General features: G+C 55.5%; 1 protein-coding gene across 1 annotated transcript; it reads left to right on the forward strand.

Moving 5' to 3' along the window:
- The first annotated feature begins 2,952 nt into the window (after nt 1–2,952).
- On the forward strand, nt 2,953–10,537 carry ADGRF3 (adhesion G protein-coupled receptor F3). Its single transcript, XM_065587274.1, has 6 exons — nt 2,953–2,965; nt 3,639–3,848; nt 4,577–4,720; nt 5,351–5,547; nt 8,123–8,362; nt 8,992–10,537. The coding sequence occupies exons 1-6, from the start codon at nt 2,953–2,955 to the stop codon at nt 10,513–10,515; spliced, it is 2,328 nt and encodes a 775-aa protein (XP_065443346.1). The 3' UTR covers nt 10,516–10,537.
- Nucleotides 10,538–23,574: the final 13,037 nt, after the last annotated feature.

The raw sequence follows: 23,574 nt of genomic DNA on the forward strand, positions 1-23,574 counted from the left end.
CCACTCCAGGTGGATTCTAGCCATCGGCAGGTTCACAGAGTACTCGGATAACGCCACTACCGTCACATACTCCCCCGGCAGCATGTCCTCCGGCTTCACCAGATGTCCCTTGACTATAGTTACATCCGAGCCAGTGTCTCGCCATCCTGTGCATTCAACATCATTGACCTTTGCCTCCATGATAAACCTCTCACTCCCCTGCCATGCCTCAGTCCTGACATAACTGGTGAGCTTATCACCTCCTCCCATGCCACTGGAGACTATGGGGTTAACATTAGCTACTGCTGTGCTTGCACCTGAACTTAAGGTGGAGCTGTTGTGGCTTGGTTCAGCCTGAGTGCTCAGGGTAATGGAGTTGGCATTTATCGTGGCATTTGGGGTTGCTGGCTTTGGGCTGCCCTTCAGGGTCGGGCAGTCTGGTCTCATGTGGCCCAGCATACCACAGTGATAGCATGTAACCTGTTCCGTCCTGGGATGAGAGTTCCTACCCTCCGGGCCCCCTTGAACTCCTCTAGAAGAGTCAGGGACAGATTTACCTTTAAATCCCTCCCTCCTCTTGAACTGGGGAGAATGGTGATTAATTTTCCCCGGGGTTTTACACCCTTCTCGAGCCCTGTTTTGGGTATGGGCATCCGCAATCTCTGCTGCCCGTAGGACTGACTCAGGGTCCCTGTCACACACAGCTGCTCTCACATGGTCAGGCACAATATCTAAGAACTGTTCCAAAGTTATTAAATCCAGCAATTTTTCAAAACTCCCATGCGCCTTGGCCCCCACAACCCACTTTTTAACAAAACCCATCAGCTTATGAGCACATTCTACAAAAGTACAATCCTTAGGCATTTTAAACTCTCTAAATTTAACTCTGTAAGATTCAGGAGTAACCTTGAATCGCCTTAACACAGAATCTTTAAACTGCCCATAATCCAAGGCTTCTTGTTCCCCCAAGTCATTAAATACCTCCCTGGCTTTTCCAGTCAGTCTGGTCAGCAGGACAGGCATTCGCTGACCCTCAGGGATCTGGTACAGATTGCAGAGGCGTTCAAAGGTAGACAAAAACTCCTCTATATCCTCAGTATCGTTGTAAATGGGACACATCCTTTCCCAGTTTTTCTCATGGCGGGGGGGAAGTGGAGTACCAGGTGGGGATGACTTTCTCCGCTCTTCCATTACTTGGAGCTGAAGTCTGGCCGTCTCCTGTTCCATCTTGTGAGTCTCCTGTTCCATCCTGTGAGTCTCCTGCTCAGCAGCGAGCAGCTCTAGACGTCCCTTACGAGCTCTCTCATCAGCCTCCTTCTTTCTTTGATCGGCTTCTTTCTCTCTCTCAGCAGCCTCTTTCTCTCTCTGAGCAGCCTCTTTCTCTCTCTCTCTTTCTAACTCTGCTACTTTTTGCTTCTCCAGCAATCGAAGATCTGCTAGCTTCTGTTCATGCTCAAATTGCAGTTGACTTGTCACCCTTTGCATTCTAATTTTTTCTGCCTCTTCTGCAGCCTCAGGTAAGGGCTGTGCTCTTGCCCCCTGATCACTGGCTATTAACAGATTTCTCAGTTCTTGATTTGTAGCTTTCTTTCTAAAGCTTATCCTCTTATCTGAACACAAATTTTCCAGGGCTTTTTTGCCAAGTCCCTCATATGCTCTTTGCTCAGCCATTGCAGCAGCTCTTTAACCAACCAAACTCTCAATCCCAAAATTCAAATTTGGATAACGTGGGGTTCTGATCCAAAGCTTAATTGACCTGGTTCTGTGGATCCTGCCGACTACGCCACTGTGACAAAGCGGTTCTGGCGGAACCCAACTGGGAGTGCCAACTCAGGACAAATTGCTCAAATAGGGCATTTACAGCCCAAGGCTGGGGTTCTTTCCACCTCTAAGGCAAACCAAACCAGCCAGACTAAGAGGACTTCGGTCTCACCCCACTGGCTAACCGCAAGTCTCACACGCAATCTCCTTAGACACTCCAGTTTCCCAGTATTACCACCAGTGCCACTCGTTATGGGGACAAATGTTTATGAAAACCAATACCCCAGTAAAAGAAAAAGGTTCTCCTGATCCCAAAGGACCAAGCCCCAGACCCAGGTCAATATACAAATCAGATCTTACCCACAAATCACGCTGTTGCCAATCCTTTAGAATCTAAAATCTAAAGGTTTATTCATAAAAGGAAAAGGATAGAGATGAGAGTTAGAATTGGTTAAATGGAATCAATTACATACAGTAATGGCAAAGTTCTTGGTTCAGGCTTGCAGCAGGGATGGAATAAACTGCAGGTTCAAATCAAGTCTCTGGGATACATCCCCCGCTGGGATGGGTCCTCAGTCCTTTGTTCAAAGCTTCAGCTTGTAGCAAAGTTCCTCCAGAGGTATGAAGCAGGATTGAAGACCAGATGGAGATGAGGCATCAGCCTTATATAGTCTTTTCCAGGTGTAAGAAAACCTCTTTGTTCTTACTGTGGAAGATTACAGCAAAATGGAGTCTGGAGTCACATGGGCCAGTCCCTGCATACTTTGCTGAGTTACAAGGCGTATCTGCCTTCTCTCAATGGGTCCATTGTATAGCTGATGGTCCTTAATGGGCCATCAAGCAGGCTAGGCAGAGCTAATCTCAGCTTGTCTGGGATGTCACCCAGAAGCATAGCATAAGTTTGAAATACAGACAGTATAGAGCCAATATTCATAACTTCAACTACAAAATTGATACACACATATAGACAGCATAATCATAACCAGCCAACCATAACCTTGTTTTAGACACCCCATTTGACCCCCTTTATACAAGATTTGGGTGCCACTACAGGACCTTGGTTGCAACAATGATCTATACGGTCCCAGATTATATCAATAACGTCACAACATTCTTATCATCTCAGTAGCTGTTTTAACAACACGAACACGCAGCAGAGCCAGACCGACTGCAGCTAGGGATGTGTCAGTGTTCAGTGGACACATGGGGACCATGGCGCGAGCAGGTTTCTGGTCTGCCAGCATCACACTAAGCTTGCTGGACCCTGTGAAAATCAGGTCTGGCCCACCCAGAGCAGGGCAAGGGGAGACCCTGTTTGATGTGCACCCTGGGCCTCTTTGCTGAAGCTGCGCAGGCGAGTTAGGGGTGAGGCAGGCGTCCATTCACCCACTAGGACCCCAGCGCTTGAGCCCGCTAAAAGCCGTCAGCCCATCAGTCACGCGCGGGCTGGAACGGAGCAGGAATTCTGCACCAGCCAACGGGCGCAGCAGGATTTGCAGGGAGGAAGTGCCGAGGCGGGGATACCAGGAGGCAGAGCCTAACGTCTCAGGGTAGAGCTGAGCCACGCCAATGGGGCTCACGCCCACCCTTGGGCTAAGTCCCCCAAGATCGTTAGCCATCACGCGTGCTGAGGACCCCAGTTCTCCACCTCATCCAAAACCGGCAGCACAGCGCTCCCTAGTGCTGACTTGGAATACCATAGACCAGCTCCACTTACTGGTTCACCCACAACACGCCCTGCAGCCGCTGATGCCAAGCCCTGAGCCTGCCTCCTTGGAGGGAGAGAGAGAGATCAGACCCCCGGGTGGTGATGCTGCTGCAGAGGGTGCCTCTCCCTTGCGCGAGGCAGGCGGGGGGCAGAGCGAGCCAGCCCGTGACTCTGTTCTGGTGTCCGGCAGGGGAGTACATATGCCGGTACGTCTATGAGAACTCCCAGCTGCAGCTCAGACAGCAGGTCAGCGTCTCGCTGGGCCCCGAAGACATCGTCCCGACCCCAGCCCAGGTGTCCATGAACTGCAGCTCCTCCGGCGGGATTACCCTGCGGTGCTGTATCAGGAACAGAGGCAAAGCCTATCGAGTGTCCTGGGTCCCCGGCTCCAGAGCTCCAGGTGCGTGGGGGGCTGAGCGGGGGGAGTACTGCACACCCCGGGGGGACCCTGGAACTCTAGGAACCTGCCCTGACTCTGGGAGTGGAAGTCATGGGATGGGAACGCAGGACGCACCAGCCTGGCTCTGACCAGTGGCCCAGCTGGTCTAGTATCCCGTTCCCTGGTGTTCCACACGAGCTGGACGCCTCCAGCCAACTGGGCAGTGCCGGCCTGTCCTTCCTGGCTCCCGCAGATCAGCTGACGCAGGAGACGTGATGTCTCTTAGCTGAGTTGTCCTAGCTAGGAGCATCACTAGTGCCTATATAAAATGACCAATCAGGCCACAGGCTTTGATTCACCCACCTCCCGCCAGAGGGTGCCCCGTGGGCTGGCTGCATGCTGCCCGAACGAGTATCTCCTCTCGGCATCACCGTGGTGTCTGGTGGTTAGAGCCGGAACGAAGCCCTCTTCCGGCAGTCCCTGACGTGCTGGGTGGCCTTCCACCGTCACGTATCCCTCGCTCTGCGGCAGAGTCCCCGGCTCTGCACTGCGGCTGATGCTTAGTCGCACGCAGGGGCCTAATTAACGAACGCGTGTTGGTCAGGTGCTTTGAGGTCAGACACGTCCTCTCCGAAACTCCCCCTTTCCATGCTGACCGGCCCTGGCCTCTGCAGCCTCTCGTCACGTCAGCCCAAGCCCATCAGCTGGTGTCCCTCGCACGTACCTGTGTCTCCTGTTCCCTGTCTCAGCTGACCTGGTGGGTGACACGGACCCGCTCTGCCATTCCCTCCCCCTGGAGACCTGCCCCGCCCAGGACACCTCGTACCAGTGCGTGTTTGAGAGCGAGGGGCTGGGCGCGGCCCAGGCGGTGGTGACGGTGTCTGTAATACAAGGTGAGGAGCACTAAGTGAGCCACGGGAGTTTGGTTTGTCCTCTCAGCTCCCCAGGGGTCGGGGCTGGGGGCAGCAGCCAGACCACACTGGAGATGGGGTAAAGCCACCCTAGCTCTCAGGGGCCCTCTACGCTTGTGATTCTCTCTGCTCGTACACGCTACCGTAGCATGAGCATCTCCCAGCTGTGGGTCTGACGGCGGGCACGTGCTACCGTAGCGTGAGCATCTCCCAGCTGTGTGTCTGATGGCGGGCACGTGCTACCGTAGCGTGAGCATCTCCCAGCTGTGTGTCTGATGGCGGGCACGCGCTACCGTAGCGTGAGCATCTCCCAGCTGTGTGTCTGATGGCGGGCACGCGCTACCGTTGCGTGAGTGTCTCCCAGTTGTGGGTCTGAGGGCGGGCACACACTACCGTGGCGTGAGCATCTCCCAGTTGTGGGTCTGATGGCGGGTAGCACCGGAGACACGCCGAGGTCTTTCCCTGGCGATTGGACCATGCTTGACAGCTCCGATCCTTGGTGCGCACCCGGTCCCCGTTCTTTGCTCCACACCAGTCGATCGATATTTATCGTGTCTTCGTCCCACGCGCTTTGCCCTCACTCTGTCTTCTCCTCCCTCCCCGTTGTCCCAGCTGGGGATCCCTTCTGTCCCAGCAACGACTCACAAGGCACGTGGACGGCCACCAAGGCGGGGCGGGTGGCCGAGATCTCGTGTCCTGACAACAGAGCTGGGACGGTGCAGAGGAGCTGCTCCGCGGGAGGAGTCTGGGGAGAGGTGATAACCAAGTGCACCAACGGGGAGCTCCTGGCTGGACTGCGCAGTGCTCAGGTGAGTGGAGGCTTCCTGCCGTCCTCTTGTTCCTTAGCCCTACGATCCCACACACCCGTCTGCATTTCAGCCTCAGCGCTCGCTCTCCCCACGGGGAGATTACTCTAGCATCGTCCCGGGTCACTCCGGATGGAAATGAAGGAACCTCCTTCCCAACGATGTGTGTGTAACCTTTGGGTGGGCGAGAGTTCCCTTCATTGCCCGACTCCAGTGCCTAAAAAACCCCAACTCCCGTGGAAAGTAGCTGGAGACCCAGCGTTCAGTCTCTCAGGATTTTCACCGATTGCACGGGGTCAACCTCCCACCTTCAAGTCCCCAAAGGAACTAAAGAAATGAATTTAATTCAATAACTCTATAAAATCTTATGATAAAGAAACAAATCATAATCTAATGTTCACAGCATGACCTGGCTACGTTATAACCACAGACATTATCTTCACAGTGATACAGAAACATCAATAAAGAAAACAAATTCAAATCTGAACAGTTCAGTCCCCCCAGAAACACAGCGAGAAGAAACTGTGCGTTCCCAAAAGTTCAGGCTGAGTTCATCCAAGCCTGTTACAGTCTTTGATCATCAAGTCTAGACCGTCTGAGTCTAAGGCCTTGGCTACACTTGCAAGTTACAGCGCTGTAAAGCCTCCCCCAGCGCCGTAACTCACTCCCCGTCCACACTGGCAGGGCACTTGCAGCGCTGTATCTCCCGGGGTACACCGCTGCAGGTACTCCACATCTCCGAGAGGAATAACAGCTGCAGCGGAGTGGCTACGACTCACGGGTGTGAGTGTAAACGCTTGCAGCGCTGCACTAATCACCTTGTCAAGTGGCCAATCCGGCTGCAGGAATGCGGAAGTGCCGGTTTCAAAGCTCGTACCACAGAGAAAAGCAAACAGTTTGCAGCTTGCTTTGAGTGAGTGAATGAATGAGCAGGGGGCCGGGAGTTCGGAACTTGCAAAATAGAGAGCTGACATGCTCCAAAAAGCACTCTCTCTCCCCCCACACTCCCTGTCACAACCCCCCCACCCCCGTTTTGAAAAGCACGTTGCAGCCACATAAATGCTGGGATAGCTGCCCATAATGCACCGCTCCCAACACAGCTGCAAATGTTGCAAGTGTGGCCACGCCACTGCGCTGGCAGCTGTCAGTGTGGACAGACTGCAGCGCTTTCCCTACTCAGCTGTACGAAGACAGGTTCACCTCACAGCGCTGTACAGCTGCAAGTGTAGCCAAGGCCTAAAACAGCATCTTCCCTCCATTTGCTTGTCGGGATCTTCAGCTGGAATCCCTGCTAGCCGGCCAGCGAACTGATTAACCAGCCACTCCGTTACGTGGCTAGATTGAAAGAAAACCCTGCTGCAAAATGCTTCCGAGTTCGGGACACCAGCCTGCTGCCTGCTCCCGGCTCAGCGTCTCCCAGCTCACCCAGGGCACATGGCCCTTTGCAAAGCAAAGGGACTGACCCCAGCCACCGGGAACCTACTGGAGCAGACCCAAAACTACCATCCCCAATTCCAGGAGCTTCTGGCTGGGGAGTGCTTAATCTGCCTAGCAACAGTGACCCAGACGCAGCTCACTCCTACCTCCCCCCAATGGGTCTCTTAAAGAGATATCTCCCTATTAGGCACATGGGTTACACATGAGCTCCTGAGGTTGCCCGATTTCCCAGGGTCTGAATTCTGCCCTAGCTCTTATCCTCATTAGCTCTCACACCGCTTTACTAAAGAGGTCATGATCATTATCTCCATATTACAAGTGGGGAAACCGAGGCACGGAGCGTGACTTGCCCAGGGTCACCTAGCAGCAGAGCCGGGAATAGATGGCTGGTCTCCTGAACCCCAGGCTAGTGGTGTCGATCTAGACTCTAGCCCATCTGAGCGAGAGCAGATCTTCCAGAGAGAGACAGCCAGTCTGATGGCAGCCCACCGTGTCCCCAGCTGAGTTGTTCCGACGTGAACCACCCTTGCTGTTCAGACTCTCGCTGTTCAGACTTTACAGCCCAACTGGAGCATGAGACAGCCCAGCCGCTCCCAGCAGCCTCGGGAGAGAGAGGCCCCGGCAGGGATCCTGGTGCTGACCCTTTGCCGGAGTGCAGGAAACGTTCTTGGATGTAGGTAGAGAGCCTGGAAATTCACAGCCGTCCCTTCCAGCGTCCCAAAACTCCATTGCGCCCGTCAGTGCAAAGCGTAGTCAGTGGGTTGCCTCTGCTGTTGCAGAAAGGGACAGGACCGAGACCCCCTGCGGCCCAGACCTTCCACACCATCCCGTGTAGGGTGACCAGACAGCAAGTGTGAAAAATCGGGACGGGGGTTGGGGGTGATAGGAGCCTATACAAGAAAAAGACCCAAAAATCGGGACTGTCCCTATAAAATTGGGACGTCTGGTCACCCTACTCCCGTGGGAGCTGAAAAACAGCCACAGCCTCTCCCGCATGGCCAGGGGAGTTGGGTCCCTGCACACCAGGCCCATGGGTTGGATTGGAAGTGGAAGGCTCCGTAACGTCCGTCCCTGAGATCGCCCCGGTGCCCCGGCCTGTTAAATCTCAGTCTCTCCTCCCCTACCCCTTTTCACCCACCAGCTGGTCCTGGCAGGGCTGGGCAACCCCCGGAGCGAGCTGGCGCGGCTGATTGAGTGGCTGGGGGCGGAGACTCAGCCCGGACGGGGCTCTGTGAGCTCCGCCTCAGACCTGCTGGCTCTGGTGACCACGGTGGACACCATCTCCCGTATTGCCGGGGACGCCGGCCTGCACCTCAGCAACAGCACCATGGCCGTGAGTACCCGGGACGCGGCGCTGGTCGGCTCGCAGACCCGGCAGGACGTGGGCAGCCCACACTGGGCGGGATTGGCTGGCGGGATGCTGCACACCTGGCACAGGGTGCTGAGGCTGGCGATCAGAGCCGGTTGGGAGAGCCGGCTGCCGGGCACGATGCGCTATGTTCACCAAGACTTCAGAAACCCGTTGTGTGGGGCGCTGCACAGACACGGTGTCCCTGACCCCAGGCAGTAGCATTCTTATACGACGCATGGGTTTCTCCCTGGATTGTTGTCAGTCTCTCTTTATTTTCAGCATTTGCAAAGCGAGGCCTTGTCCTGCCTCAACGAGGGGGGAGCCAGAAGGAAAGAGAAATCGGGGGGGAGGATGGAGAGAGAAAAGATGGAGCTAGACAGGGGGCCCACACAGACACCCAGATAGCGTGGTAGACGTCAGAACATCAGCATTCGCCGGCAAATACCAGAATGATCCCAGTCACTGCAGTTAGCTCCCGTGCTAAGCGTAGGGGCGGAGCGAGGCATCCCAGACAGGCCATGGCATAAACACTGACACTGTCGCTCCGGGGGGGGGGGGGGGGGGGCAGGGAGAGGCCAGCTCTGGGAAATCAGCCCTTGAGGGGACGAGGCCCGTACAACCCAATCCAATGCTGGCAAATGCCGTCTTTGTGCTTGCAGACTTTCCTGGCGGTCGTCAGCCAGATGCTTGACTTCGATCCCCAGGCCCTGTGGGCCAAGGCACAAGCTGACATCCCCTCCGTGGCCTCCACGTTCCTGCAGTCCATAGAGAACATCACCAGGCGGCCGGTCCCCGCGGACGGCAACTTCAGCTTCACCCTGCCCAACGTCGAGCTCCAAGGGGCCGTGTTCGGTCCGGATTCGCTGACTGACTACAGCAAAACCTTCCACGGGCAGCCCCTGCTCCAAGCCCACATCAGCCAGGAAGTGCTGGAGCAGCTGGAGCAGCTGGGGGCCAACGTCACCGTGACCAGCATGGCGCTGAAGACGCTGGGCGGACTCCTGCCTGCGAACTACGGCCCAGGGCTGGGCAGCTCCAGCTACGTCCTCGGCAGCCTGCTGTTGTCCAGCAGCATCATGTCCCGCAACGGGAGCGTGAGCCAGGCAGAGATTGCCATGACCTTTGGTCACAGGAACGTGACAGAGGAGGAGGCTGCGGCAGCCTCTGGGGAGGAGAGGCCCCAGTGCGTGTTCTGGGACCATGGCTTGTTCCAAGGGGAAGGAGGCTGGTCCTCCCAGGGATGCCAAACCTCTGGCACAGGCACCACTACCAAGTGCACCTGCCAGCACCTGACCTCCTTCTCCGTCCTCATGTCCATCCATAGCATCACGGATAGCTTTTGGCTGGACTTCCTGAGCCAGTTCGGGGTCTGCGCTTCCATCCTGGCCCTGATCCTCTGCTTGGGGATCTACTACCTGGTCTGGCGGTTGGTGGTCAGGAATAAGATCTCTTACTTCCGCTACATGACTCTGGTCAACATCGCCCTGTCCCTGCTGATGGCCAACGCGTGGTTCCTGGGCTCCACCTGGATGACCCCGAGCCACGAGAACGAGCTCTGCGTGGCTGCCACGTTCTTCACACACTTCTTCTACCTGGCCATGTTCTTCTGGATGCTCGTCCAAGCCCTCATGCTTTTCCACCACCTGGTGTTCGTCTTCCACCAGCTGACCAGAGCCTCCATCACGCCTCTCCTGGTGACCATCGGGTACCTGTGCCCGCTCCTCATTGCTGCCGCTGACATAACTATTTACTACCCCAAGCGGGGCTATGTCCAGGCCACGGCCTGTTGGCTCAACGGGCACAATGGGGCGATTTATGCCTTCTCTGTGCCTGTCCTGGTCATTGTCCTGGTCAACGTGCTGATCCTTTTCGTGGTGGTGATGAAGCTGATGAGGCCGTCGTTGTCCGAGGGACCCAAGGGAGAAGAGAGGAAGACCCTGATCAGCATTCTCAAAGCCCTGCTCATCCTGACGCCCATCTTCGGCCTGACCTGGGGGCTGGGGGTTATCACCATGACAAGCAAGAGCTCTGACTTGTCCCATTACGTGTTCGCCGCCCTGAACTCATTTCAGGTGGGTTATATGACATGGCAATCTGCCACGTGTGCAAGACTCGAAATGCCCATTATCTCCTTCCAGCTGTATGGGGCCCACATCCGGACACAAGGCCTGGGAGCCCGCTAAGGGACAGGCAGCTAGGGACTGCCACGGCACAGGGCCAGTCCAGCCATGTCCCCTTTCTCTCAGCCATGCCCCCTGGAGCTAACCTTCCTGAGCCTCCGAGGTCTCAGAAAACCAGGCTATAGGCTGGGGAATCACTGGACAGTGTTTAAGCAGCATGAGGTTAGAACCGATAAGTAAATGCCCTTTATTTCTCTTTCACGCAGGGTGTCTCCATCCTGGTCTTCGGCTGCCTCATGGACAAGAAGGTGAGCTGCTCCTCTTCCCAGCCTTCGCCAGTCACTCTTGGCCAAAGACACTTCCAACCAGCCATCAAAAACAACCGCCTCTTAACAGCATAAGAATGGCCATACCGGGTCAGGCCAATGGTCCATCTCCCGACAGGATAACAGGAGTGACCTTGTGTTCCCTACAGGTGCGGGACGCTCTGCTCGAACGCATCCAGAAAGAGCTCACCTCCGTGGCTACCACCGCTCAGGTGAGTTTGACCCCAGCTCCTGTGTAGTACCCTGCACACCGGCACGGCCAGGAGTTAGCTGTTTTGTGGGCCACCGCGCTTCCCGACTGCTCCAGCAGCCACACACGGTGCGGCAGGTTCAAGGCAAGGCAGTCGTCCAGGCTGAATAGCAAGAACGTTGATCCTGCTGGAGCTGAGAGCAGACTCCCAAGTGAGGGGAGCCGGTGTCATTTACAAGAGACGAGACAATGCCCGGGAGCAGGGCGTGGCGAGATGGGGCCGGCTCCATTGCAGGAGTCTCTAGCCCCCCCGAAAGGCTCGGTGAGAGGCAGTAAATGGGATGTGGCTAGAGACAGAGGCGACCGCACTGTGAGCGATCATCAATTTCAGTTCGGGCTCCTCAGCACGTAACGAGGACACCGTTGGGTCTCTGCCGGGCTCGGTGCTGCGGATCAGACGTCTGCCCGGGAGGTTGGGTATTTCTCTTGGCTTGTGTGGTCTGGTGGGGATTGTGTTTGGGGACTGTGGGGGGAGGGGGCCAGAGGGCTACTAGCTGCTAGCGGCGTGGGCACTAGCCAGGATTTAGCCTCTTGTCCTTTGATCCTTGAGCGCCCTTGTGATCACCCTTCCCCTGCGCGTTAACGAGGGCAGGGCTGGCCTAGGAGAGACTGGCTTGAAAGTCTGATGCTAAGCGACCAAGGGGGGGCTAATGAATGGGGGGCAGCAAACGGGGGGGGGGGGTTTGAGAGGAAGGTTCTAGGAGGGAGAGCGAAGAAAATCAGAGGCCGCATTGCCAGTGCCCGCACTGCTCCTGACGCCTCCACCACCACCTGTGTCCAGCCAGGGACACCCCTGCCCAGGTCCTGGCGGGGGTTTGCAGAGACTGTGGCCTGCATTTTCCCCATCACAGACCGCCAGGCTGGGGGGACTGTCCGGTGTGAGAGGTGCCTGCTGGTGGCATCTCCCGGAGGCAGGCAGGAGAGCTGCAGGAGGAGGTGGCCAGGCCGAGGAGCAGCCATGAGCACGAGGAATTACGGACAGGTGGAGGCCGCCAGGGCTGAGGAAGCAACCCTGCTGGCGAGGACAGCCGTAGCACCACCAGGGGAGGAGGAAAGGGCACTGTCACAGGGCGGTCGCTGGCGGCTGGTTACTTCTGGCAGCAACCAAAGCTCCACCCCTGCTCCCAACCCTCCGTCCAGAGAGATAACAAACCGGTATGGCTGCCATGGCAACGGAGGATGAGGAATCTCCCCCAAAAGGGAGGAGGAGAAGCTCTGTACCTCCAAGCGCCCCACCCCCGTCAGCTGGAGGTGCCCTGAGTGGGCCCCCACTCGGCTGGAGGATCCCCAAGCTGGCCAGAAGAGCTTGAGCCCACCAAAGCCCTGAGCCTCCCCCAACCTGCCCGGAGGTGCCCTGATCCCCCCTCCCCCAACCTCCCCAAGCCCCCACCCCAATCCAGAGGAGCTCTGGGTCAGCTGCATATGCGCCGCGCCTCCCCTCCCCAGATCCCAAACCGCTCTGGGGGAAAAGTCTCACTCTCTTCCCGAAGAAGCTTTTGATATGCCCCATGCAGGTTCTGGGGCGACGGAGGAGGCGGTATTTGCTACTCAGCTTCCTGGGTTCTTCAGTAATCTCTCTAGAGCCCGTGGTGGGATAATACGCATGCCTGGAATATTGGTATAGAAAGGCGCAGCTTGCTCAGGAGGGACCGGCAGGGAAAAAAGGGAGGAGGTGTTGCCTTTATGTCAAAGATGTATCCTCTTTCATGGAGGTTGAGATAGAAGTGGGCGACAGACATGCTGAAAGTCTCTGGGTAAGGATGAAAGGGGTAAGAAGGGTGATGTCACGGTAGGGGTCTACTACAGACCATCTAACCAGGTGGAAGAGGTGGATTAGGCTTTTTTTAAACAACTAACAAAATCATCCAAAGCACAGGACGTGGTGGTAATGGGGGACTTCAGCTACCCAGACATCTGTTGGGAAAATAACACAACAGGGCACAGATTATCCAACAAGTTCCTGGAATGTACCGGAGACCATTTTTGATTTCAGAAGGTGGAGAAAGCGACTAGGGGAGAGGCTGTTCTAGATTTGACTTTGACAAATGCAGAAGAACTGGTTGAGAATTTGAAAGTGGAGGGCAGCTTGAGGTGAAAGTGATCAGGAAATGGTGGAGTTCATGATTCTAAGGAATGGTAGGAGGGAAACCAGCACAATAAAGATAATGGATTTCAAGAAGGCAGATTTTAGCAAATTCCGAGAATTGGTGGGTAAGAGCCCATGGGAAGCAAGTCTAAGGGAGAAAAGAGTTCAGGAGAATTGGAAGTTCTTTAGTGACATAATTAAGGACACAAGAGCAAACAAACCCACTGCATAGGAAAGATGGGAAGTATGGCAAGAGACTACCCTGGCTTAACCAGGAGATCTTCAGTGACCTAAAACTCAAAAAAGAGTCCTACAATAAGTGGAAACTACGTCAAACAAAGGATGAATATGAAAAACCCAACACAAGCATGCAGAGATAAAATTAGAAAGGCCAAGCCAAAAATGAGATTAAACTAGCTAGGGACATACAGGGTAACAAGAAACCGTTTTACAAATATGAGAAGCAAAAGGAAGACCAAGGACAGGTAAGTCCATTACGCAGTGAGAAGGGAAAGACAATAACAGAAAACACAACAATGGCCGAAGTGTTAAATGCTTTTTTTGTTTCTGTTTTCACCAAAAAAGTTAGGAGTGATCGGACAACTAACATAGTGAACATCAGTGTCATTGGAGCTAAAATAGGAAAAGAACAAGTTCAGAATTACTTTGATAAGTTAGGTGTCTAAAAGTCAGCAAAATACATCCTAGAATACTTAAGGAACTGGTTGAAGAGATCTCAGAGCCATTAGTGATGATCTTTGAAAACTTGTGGCGGATGGGAGAGACCGCAGAGGTTTGGAAAAGGACAGATCTAGTACCTATCTATAGAAAGGGAAACAAGGACAACCCGGGGAATTACAGACCAGTCAGCTTAACTTCTGAACCCGGTAAGATAATGGAGCAAATAATTAAGCAACCAATTTCCAAGCACCTAGAAGCTAATAAGGTGATTGTCATGGAGTCCCTGGGCGATGCTCTGGAACTGCTCCCCACAAAGCCAGTCAGGACTTTGGGGAGCCTCCTCTCCCTCAGAGCAGACCGTCTTCAGGGCAAGAAGCTCACACGTCTTCACCTCCTGGGTCTGACCTTGGAGTATTCAACATATGCCCCTCCGTGCGCTTCCCACAGCAAGTCTGCCCAGGCGGGGTCCTGGGGAAGCCAGAGGGTTCTGCACCCCCACTTCGCAGTCAGACGTGACTCTCAGCCAGCCGGTAAAACAGAGCTTTATTAGATGACAGGAACACGGTCTAAAACAGAGCTTGTAGGTACAGCGGTGAACGGGACCCCTCAGCCGGGTCCATTATGGGGTTCAGAGAGCCAGACACCCACGTCTGCCCTCCCTCCCCATCCCCAGGTAGCTCCAACTGAAATCCCCCTGCAGCCCCTCCTTCTCTGGGCTTTGTCTCTTTCCCGGGCCAGGAGGTCACCTGATCTCTTTGTTCACCTTTAGCTATTTCCTTGCAGGGGGGAAGGGCCCTCGCCATTTGTTGCCAGGGAGACAGAGTGTCAGTGATTTATGCACACTGGCCTTTATCCCTCCAGGGGAAACAGAGGCACCCACACAGTATTCAGAGGAAACAGTAAGAACAGTCCCACTTCGTCACAGTGATAAGTAACAGTCAGCATGGATTTGTCAAGAACAAATCACGTCAAACCAACTGACTATCCTCCTTTGACAGGGTAACAAGCCTCGTGGATATGGGAGGCAGTAGACGTCATATAGCTCAACTGTAGTAAGGCTTTTGCTACTGGGTCACATGAGCAAACTAGAGAAATACAGCCTGGCTGGAAAACGGTTCCCAGAGAGTAGTTATCATGCTTCACAATCGAGCTGGAAGGGCATAACGAGTGGGACCCCGCAGGGATCTGTCCTGGGTCCAGTTCTAGTCAATATCTTCATAAACGATTTGGGTAATGCATAGAGAATACACTGATAAAGTGTGCAGATGATACCAAACTGGGAGGGGTTGCAAGCGCTTGTGGGGACATGATTAGAATTCAAAATGATCTGGACAAACTGGAGAAATGGTCTGAAATAAACAGGAGGAAATTCAATAAGGACAAATGCTAAGTATTCTACTTAGGAAGGAAAAATCAGTTGCACAAATACAAGATGGGAAATGACTACCTAGGAAGGAGAACTGCGGAAAGGGATCTGGGGGTCATAGTGGATCACAGACTAAATATGAATCAACAATGTAATATCGTTGCAAAGAAAGCAAACATTCTGGGGTGTATTAGCAGGAGTGTTATAAGCAACACAGGAGAAGTAATTCTTCCGCTCTACTCTGCGCTGATAAGGCCTCAGCTGGAGTACTGGGTCCAATTCTGGGCACCGCACTTTGGGGAAAATATGGGTAAATTGGAGAGAATCCAGTGGACAGCAACAAAAATGATTAAAGGTCTAGAAAACATGACCTATGAGGGAAGATTGAAAAAACTGGATTTGTTTTGTCTGGAGAAGAGAAGATGAGGGGGAACATGATAACAGTCGAAGTACGTAAAAGATTGTTATAAAGAGAAGGGTGATAGATTGTTCTCCTCAACTTCTGAGGACAGGGCAAGTGGCAATGGGCTTAAACTGCAGCAAGGGAGGTTTAGGTTGGAAATTAGGAAAAAACTTCCTGTCAGGGTGGTTAGGCACTGGAATAAATTGCCTAGGGAGGTTGTGAAATTGCCATCTCTGGAGGTGTTTAAGAACAGGCTAGAAAAAACCTGTAAGGATTGATCCAGATAATACTTAGTCCTGCCTCAGTGCCATGGGTTGGACTAGATGACCTCGCGAGGTCCCTTCTAGTCCTACACTTCGATGACTCTGACATCTCAGCATGGCTGGGTTTCCTCCTGGGTCCTTTTGGCAGCAGGGTCTGTGGTTGCTGCAGTGAAGGCTGCCCAGTTGCGTAAGGTCACCTCTATCCTTCGTCGCGGAGTGTGCAGGTTTTCCTCCTCCAAGGCTGATGGGGAGTAGTCGGTCAGACCTGGTCTCTGGAGGAAATCTGTCACTCCGCATGGTGGACATCAGCATGGGACGTCTCGCTCCGGCTCAGGCGCTCCCCTGGTTGCCGTTGCTCCTCTCTGAGGTTGGACTGGGCTTTGTAGCTCCGTGGTTCCACCGTCCGGTCACGGTCAGGCGAGCGCCTGCCTGGGTCATGCTCACTAGCGCTTGCTCTGCGTGGGAGTCCCTAGCAGTCCAGCTTGTTGCTGGTACAGATCTGTCCTTCCTCCCCCTTATTCGTTGTGCTTTAGGCAGGGCTGACACCTTCCGACAGCTGGATTTTTATCTGGGTTGGGGTCCCCCTGTATTTCCCAGGACTCCCCTTTGAAAGCACCCCCATGCTCACAAGCCCTGCAGCGTGGCCTCTCTCCTGCTGAGCCGGGGCTTACCGCAGGGCCCTCCAGATCCCATCCTGGGGTGGGGGTTCAGATTTTCCTCTTCCCTCCTCTGGGGCCTGGGTGTGCTGCATCTGCCTGGCCTCCTGCCCAGCGAGGGAGGCACCAGGCAGATGTATCAAACGGGACTCACCCCCGCAGAGCAGGAGGAAGGGGCGCGAGACAGCTACGTTTTGGCCATCAACAGGTGCCAGTGAGAAAGTTTAGGGACCAAGTTCCCGGGCTCCGCACAAGGGCCCTGCCTGCTTGCATGGAAGCACCAGGCTCCTGTGAGCCGCCGGCTCTTGGCCAGATGGTGCTTTCTGCTGCGCAGCCGTGAGGTGAGCCTGACGGGTCTTCCTCTCTTTGCTCACAGAGAACAAGTGAAAGTTTGGAGCCAAAGCCAAGCGAATAAAGCGGCCGGAGGCCTGTGCATGTGAGTACGTGTCTGCTTGGGAGCTGCCTGGGCTTGGACTGCAGGGTCAGACCCAGCACTTCCTGCCAGCCCTGAGTAGTTCTGGCCTGTTGGAGGAGGAACCGTCCCCACTGTGACCGGATGCAGCACTGTGCATTTCCCTGCTGCACTGGGAGTCGGCAGGCAGCCTGGAACAAGCGCTCCAAGAGCAGCCACGCGCCTGCCTTCGTCTCCCTGGGCTGGGGGCCGGGGTAGGAGCTGCCTGTCCGTCCTACAAAGCAGAGCCGGGTTTGGAAAGGGAGGTGCGGGATGCTAAGGTTCATTTGCCTGCCCTGGGCAGCAGGTGGCTGCCCCCTGGAGCTCCGCGCTGTGCTCCCTCGCTGGCTACTGCCGCTACATAGCAGCCCCCCCACCCCCACCCCCCCGACAGGCGACTGCGAGTCGACTCTGGGGGGATGAGGGGGGTTATCCTGGCTGGACCTCCTGAGCAGCAGCCTGGGGGGCTTGGGTGAGTGTCACACCAGGGCCCCTCCCCTCCTGGAGTTCGCTGTTGCACCCAAACTCCCTCCCAGCGCCCGCATCCCTCCTGCACCCCAATCCCAGTCCCGAACCCACACCCCTCCTGCACCCAAACTCCCTCCCAGCGCCCGCATCCCTCCTGCACCCCAATCCCAATCCCGAACCCACACCCCTCCTGCACCCAAACTCCCTCCCAGCGCCCGCATCCCTCCTGCACCCCAATCCCAGTCCCGAACCCACACCCCTCCTGCACCCAAACTCCCTCCCAGCGCCCGCATCCCTCCTGCACCCCAATCCCAGTCCCGAACCCACACCCCTCCTGCACCCAAACTCCCTCCCAGCGCCCGCATCCCTCCTGCACCCCAATCCCAATCCCAAACCCACCCCCCTCCTGCACCCAAACTCCCTCCCAGCGCCCGCATCCCTCCTGCACCCCAATCCCAATCCCACACCCCTCCTGCACCCAAACTCCCTCCCAGCGCCTGCATCCCTCCTGCACCCCAATCCCAATCCCAAACCCACACCCCTCCTGCACCCAAACTCCCTCCCAGCGCCCCCATCCCTCCTGCACCCCAATCCCAGTCCCGAACCCACACCCCTCCGGCACCCAAACTCCCTCCCAGCACCCCAATCCCAGTCCCGAACCCACACCCCTCCGGCACCCAAACTCCCTCCCAGCGCCCACATCCCTCCTGCACCCCAATCCCAGTCCCGAACCCACCCCCCTCCTGCACCCAAACTCCCTCCCAGCGCCCGCATCCCTCCTGCACCCCAATCCCAGTCCCGAACCCACCCCCCTCCTGCACCCAAACTCCCTCCCAGCGCCCGCATCCCTCCTGCACCCCAATCCCAATCCCAAACCCACCCCCCTCCTGCACCCAAACTCCCTCCCAGCGCCCGCATCCCTCCTGCACCCCAATCCCAGTCCCGAACCCACCCCCCTCCTGCACCCAAACTCCCTCCCAGCGCCCACATCCCTCCTGCACCCCAATCCCAGTCCCGAACCCACCCCCCTCCTGCACCCAAACTCCCTCCCAGCGCCCGCATCCCTCCTGCACCCCAATCCCAGTCCCGAACCCACCCCCCTCCTGCACCCAAACTCCCTCCCAGCGCCCGCATCCCTCCTGCACCCCAATCCCAGTCCCGAACCCACCCCCCTCCTGCACCCAAACTCCCTCCCAGCGCCCGCATCCCTCCTGCACCCCAATCCCAGTCCCGAACCCACCCCCCTCCTGCACCCAAACTCCCTCCCAGCGCCCGCATCCCTCCTGCACCCCAATCCCAGTCCCGAACCCACCCCCCTCCTGCACCCAAACTCCCTCCCAGCGCCCGCATCCCTCCTGCACCCCAATCCCAGTCCCGAACCCACCCCCCTCCTGCACCCAAACTCCCTCCCAGCGCCCGCATCCCTCCTGCACCGCAATCCCAGTCCCGAACCCACACCCCTCCTTCACCCAAACTCCCTCCCAGCGCCCGCATCCCTCCTGCACCCCAATCCCAGTCCCGAACCCACCCCCCTCCTGCACCCAAACTCCCTCCCAGCGCCCGCATCCCTCCTGCACCCCAATCCCAGTCCCGAACCCACCCCCCTCCTGCACCCAAACTCCCTCCCAGCGCCCGCATCCCTCCTGCACCCCAGTCCCGAACCCACACCCCTCCTGCACCCAAACTCCCTCCCAGCGCCCGCATCCCTCCTGCACCCCAATCCCAGTCCCGAACCCACCCCCCTCCTGCACCCAAACTCCCTCCCAGCGCCCGCATCCCTCCTCCACCCCAATCCCAGTCCCGAACCCACCCCCCTCCTGCACCCAAACTCCCTCCCAGCGCCCGCATCCCTCCTGCACCCCAATCCCAGTCCCGAACCCACCCCCCTCCTGCACCCAAACTCCCTCCCAGCGCCCGCATCCCTCCTGCACCCCAATCCCAGTCCCGAACCCACCCCCCTCCTGCACCCAAACTCCCTCCCAGTGCCCGCATCCCTCCTGCACCCCAATCCCAGTCCCGAACCCACCCCCCTCCTGCACCCAAACTCCCTCCCAGCGCCCGCATCCCTCCTGCACCCCAATCCCAGTCCCGAACCCACCCCCCTCCTGCACCCAAACTCCCTCCCAGCGCCCGCATCCCTCCTGCACCCCAATCCCAATCCCACACCCCTCCTGCACCCAAACTCCCTCCCAGCGCCCGCATCCCTCCTGCACCCCAATCCCAGTCCCGAACCCACCCCCCTCCTGCACCCAAACTCCCTCCCAGCGCCCGCATCCCTCCTGCACCCCAATCCCAGTCCCGAACCCACCCCCCTCCTGCACCCAAACTCCCTCCCAGCGCCCGCATCCCTCCTGCACCCCAATCCCAGTCCCGAACCCACCCCCCTCCTGCACCCAAACTCCCTCCCAGCGCCCGCATCCCTCCTGCACCCCAATCCCAGTCCCGAACCCACCCCCCTCCTGCACCCAAACTCCCTCCCAGAGCCGTAGACAGGTGTGTGGGGGGGATGGGACTTGGACCTATTCTGGGCACCACCGATTATACAAACCTGCCGCCCCTGGTGGCACCTAGGAACCCAGAGCTGCCCTGCACCCTGCTGCCTGTGGGTGTGGGTGTCCTGCAGCTACGTGTAAGGCCCAGCTCAGGCAGACGTCCCCATGGTTGCTCTGATCCAGCTAGCGCACTAACAATAGCAGTGTGGCCACCTGGGTGCCACCCCAGTACCACCCCACCCGAGAGCCTAGGCATGTGCTCATGGCCACACGGCTACGTTTAGCACTCTAGCCCAATCAAAGCTAGCGCCTGTATGTCTACCAGCCTGGGAATCACAACTCCAGCTGCCCTGGAGACGGCCATCTCCCGTAACAGCTAGGGAGGGTGTGAAATCCCTCGGGTGCATGAAGCATAGCTTGCCAGGGGCCCCTTTCCTCTGAGGCTCTCCAAGCACTGCACATCTTGCAACCTCATCAACCAAGCGGTAAGAGCATGAATCCTTAAAAAGCTCATTCTGCTCCCCTTCCAGCCCCCAACGTTTAGGCCATTAGCAAAGCCCCATCTGACTTGGTGCATGACCTGGGCCACGCTACACCTCCCTAGAGTTTGTATGCCCATCTGCACAACAGATATTGTATAACCTCCCTTGCAGGGGGCACTGAGAGAGGTGATTCATATGTGCAAGGTGCTCTGAGATCCACGGCTCTCAAAATATATCACAGCAAAATATATCGCAGCAAAATATATTGGCAAAACACCATCGTTGGCTGGGTGGATTTGGGCCCGCTCCCCACATTGCCAAGTGAATGCAATGCCCCCGCCACATCAAAGAACCATTTCTCAGCATTATGGGGATGGTTCATTCCTGTTACATGAAGGCAAGGCCTGTTTTGAGGCCCTAAACTACTCAGTCATGGGACAAAGGTCACTCCTGTTTGCCAGCAGTCAGCATGAGCACTTGAGCAAGTACTGATGGCTGGTTACAGGCAGGAAAGTGATTCCTGGTTGCTGCTCCCATCTGGTTCCTTTGGGTGCTGTCTACACTAGGAAATACTGGACCCTTCGCTCTCCGTGCTTGCACTGTCCCTTATCGTAGCTGTAAGTGCAGACCGGGCAGCAGCTCAGAGAACAGGGGACCAAACAGCCCATGTTCTCTCAGTGTCTCCACGTCAGACCTGGTTAGTTCAGCCCTGCAGAGCCAGCCAGCACTCACCGCCCCGTTCCGTGTGCTGATTCTGTGGAGACATGAGCAGTTGAAGGATTTTTAAGGGGACAAGAAAGGGTTTGGAGAAGCCAGTCCAGGGTGTCTCTATGCAATGACATCCAGTCACCCCCAGTAGCATGCCTGGTAAAAGTACCACCCAAAGGCGGCTTCCATTGATGGATACATTGGAAAAACTTATACCAAAGCTATTGAGAGAATTAACATCAATAAAGAGTTTTCGTGCATCCGTCTCGTTAGTTACAGAAGCAAATGCTTTTTGGAAGAGTAGTTCACCGTGTGTGTAGAAGTCTCTTTTAGGGTAATTAAAAAACTTTGACACATTCTATTGCTACAGGACCCTGTTATGCAGTAATTTGTAAAGCCATTTTTCTCGTTTTACAACCCGCTTACCCGACCGCCATGTTGAAAGTGTAGCTTGTACACGTAAGCGGCCTGCAGCACTTTGCTGATTATGTAGTTTGATAAACATCAGCTGCCTTATTAATAAAACAGCTTTTAATTATCTCTTTCCTAAATATTTTTCTACTTGGCAGGTTTTTGAAGACACAAGCGGCTTTCAACTGACTGAGATTCTTCCATATGTCTGCCTCATAAAAGCATTTACAGCTTCTGCGGGGGTGGGGGTGGGGAGATGAAATCTGTAGCTTCATTTTTTACCATGTTTTAGTTCCTTAAAAAAAAATTTTTTCGATTCTAAATTGAAGTTGCAAAGATGTTTTACATTTTAAATATATGCCCCTGCTGCAGCGAGGACACGGCGAAGAACGGCAGCCGTCAGCAAAACGCAGAAATAAAACTTCAGCAACGCGGCAAATTCCTGTCAATATTGGAATGTATATCATAAAGAGAGGATGCTCATAAAATATTGAAGTCCTGTGGCAGTTTGTGTGCGCTGGCGGAAGAGAAGAGCTGATACAGTCTGTAGTGTAAATACGGGGCTATAAATACCAGCTTCGGCCTGTGAAACGCCAAGGTGAAGAATGACGTTAAACGTTAAGTTTCGAGAGGACACAGGTGGAATAAGAGTGCTGGCTGGCTCTGCAGGGCTGAACTAACCAGGTCTGACGTGGGGACACAGAGAACACGGGTTATTTGGCCCCCGTTCTCTGAGCTGCTGCAAGTATTCCTTAGCCCAGTACAGCAGCTCGAGCTGCTCAAGGAGCAGCGGTTAGCTGCAGCATGGTCCAGTGGGTAATAGGGCACTAGACTAGACACCAGACCTAGTTTCTAATCCTGGGTCTGTGAACGACCTGCTGTGCAATTTGGATCAAGTCCCCTCTCCAGTCACTCTGTCTTGTCTAGTTAGTTCATACGCCCTTTGGGAGCAGGACCACACTCTGACTGGGTTTGCACAGTGACTGGCACAGTGGGGCCTACTTGTATTTGGGCCTCTAAGTATTACTGAAACACATCTAATCAACACCCATTTAGCAAGAGTAGCCACTGTGACAGCAGATAGTCAAAAGTACTCAGAGCTGTTCAGGTACAACGTTGAGCAGTGGACAAGTAACATGCACCTGCTTTGATGGACAGAGAAAGTGCAGCAGTAAGAGAGCGACTTGCCAAAGGCCACCCAGCAATTCAGTGGCAGAGCTGGGAAAACAACTCGATCTCCCACGCCCTATGTCCTGGGCAACGCTGCCTCTCCAGTGCAGCAATTGCCAGCTCTATGGCGAAAGCTAGGGCACGCTTCCCTGGTCTCTGATGAAGTTGCGCCAACTTACAGCCAGGGTTAACGTGACTAATGACAACTCGTAGGTTTTAACACCAGCTTTTTAGCAGGGAGAGGAGAACACAAAGGGATACGTAGCCTCCCAGCGTTTACAGCTTGCCGAGGTGCCTATTGTAATCACAGCTGGTTCCTATGACTGACCCTCCCCTTTTGGCTAGTGATGTCACTGGTGAACTGCTTCTGGAGCCCCCTAAATTCATTCGGCTAGAAGGACCCCAAGGCACATCCTCCTATCTCCTAACCAGCGCGTCAGTGTAAGAGTTCAAGTGGTGGGGGATGTTTTCGTTAGGCTCCCTCCCACTAGAGAAAGCAGCTAACGTGGCTTTATGCTAAATTGCATGTTCTGGATACAGCAGTTCTGCTTGTTTAATCCTGTGGGTCTAAATCCAGGATACGTAGCCCCATTTCCAGCCAAGCTCCGCTCCCCCTGGAGTTGAGGCTGCTCCCCCCCCAAGCAGCCCTTGCGTAGATGTCTAACTTGGCCAGGCGAGCTAGGGACTTACGCTGCACCTGTCACTCTCCAATCACAATGGGAAGGGACAGGTTGGTTAATAATTTACCAGTAATTAGCGTAACACAGCAGGTTTCCAGCCCAGCACTTCCATTTCCTGGGTGACAGAAGGTGACCGTCTGGAGAAATTAATGTAACCATAAAACATAATGGACACTCAGGATACATTTCGGACAAGCAGCTGTAGAGAACAGGCCTTAGCTCCCCAGCA

Source organism: Chrysemys picta, chromosome 3 (genome assembly GCF_011386835.1).
Source record: "Chrysemys picta bellii isolate R12L10 chromosome 3, ASM1138683v2, whole genome shotgun sequence".
Taxonomy (NCBI): Eukaryota; Metazoa; Chordata; order Testudines; family Emydidae; genus Chrysemys; species Chrysemys picta.

Bases quoted from the DNA above. Each gene is read 5' to 3' on its own strand.
- ADGRF3 (XM_065587274.1), top strand. The intron at 3,849-4,576 runs GTGCGTGGGGGG...TCCCTGTCTCAG, and splicing joins CCCCGGCTCCAGAGCTCCAG to CTGACCTGGTGGGTGACACG. The intron at 5,548-8,122 runs GTGAGTGGAGGC...TTCACCCACCAG, and splicing joins CTGGACTGCGCAGTGCTCAG to CTGGTCCTGGCAGGGCTGGG.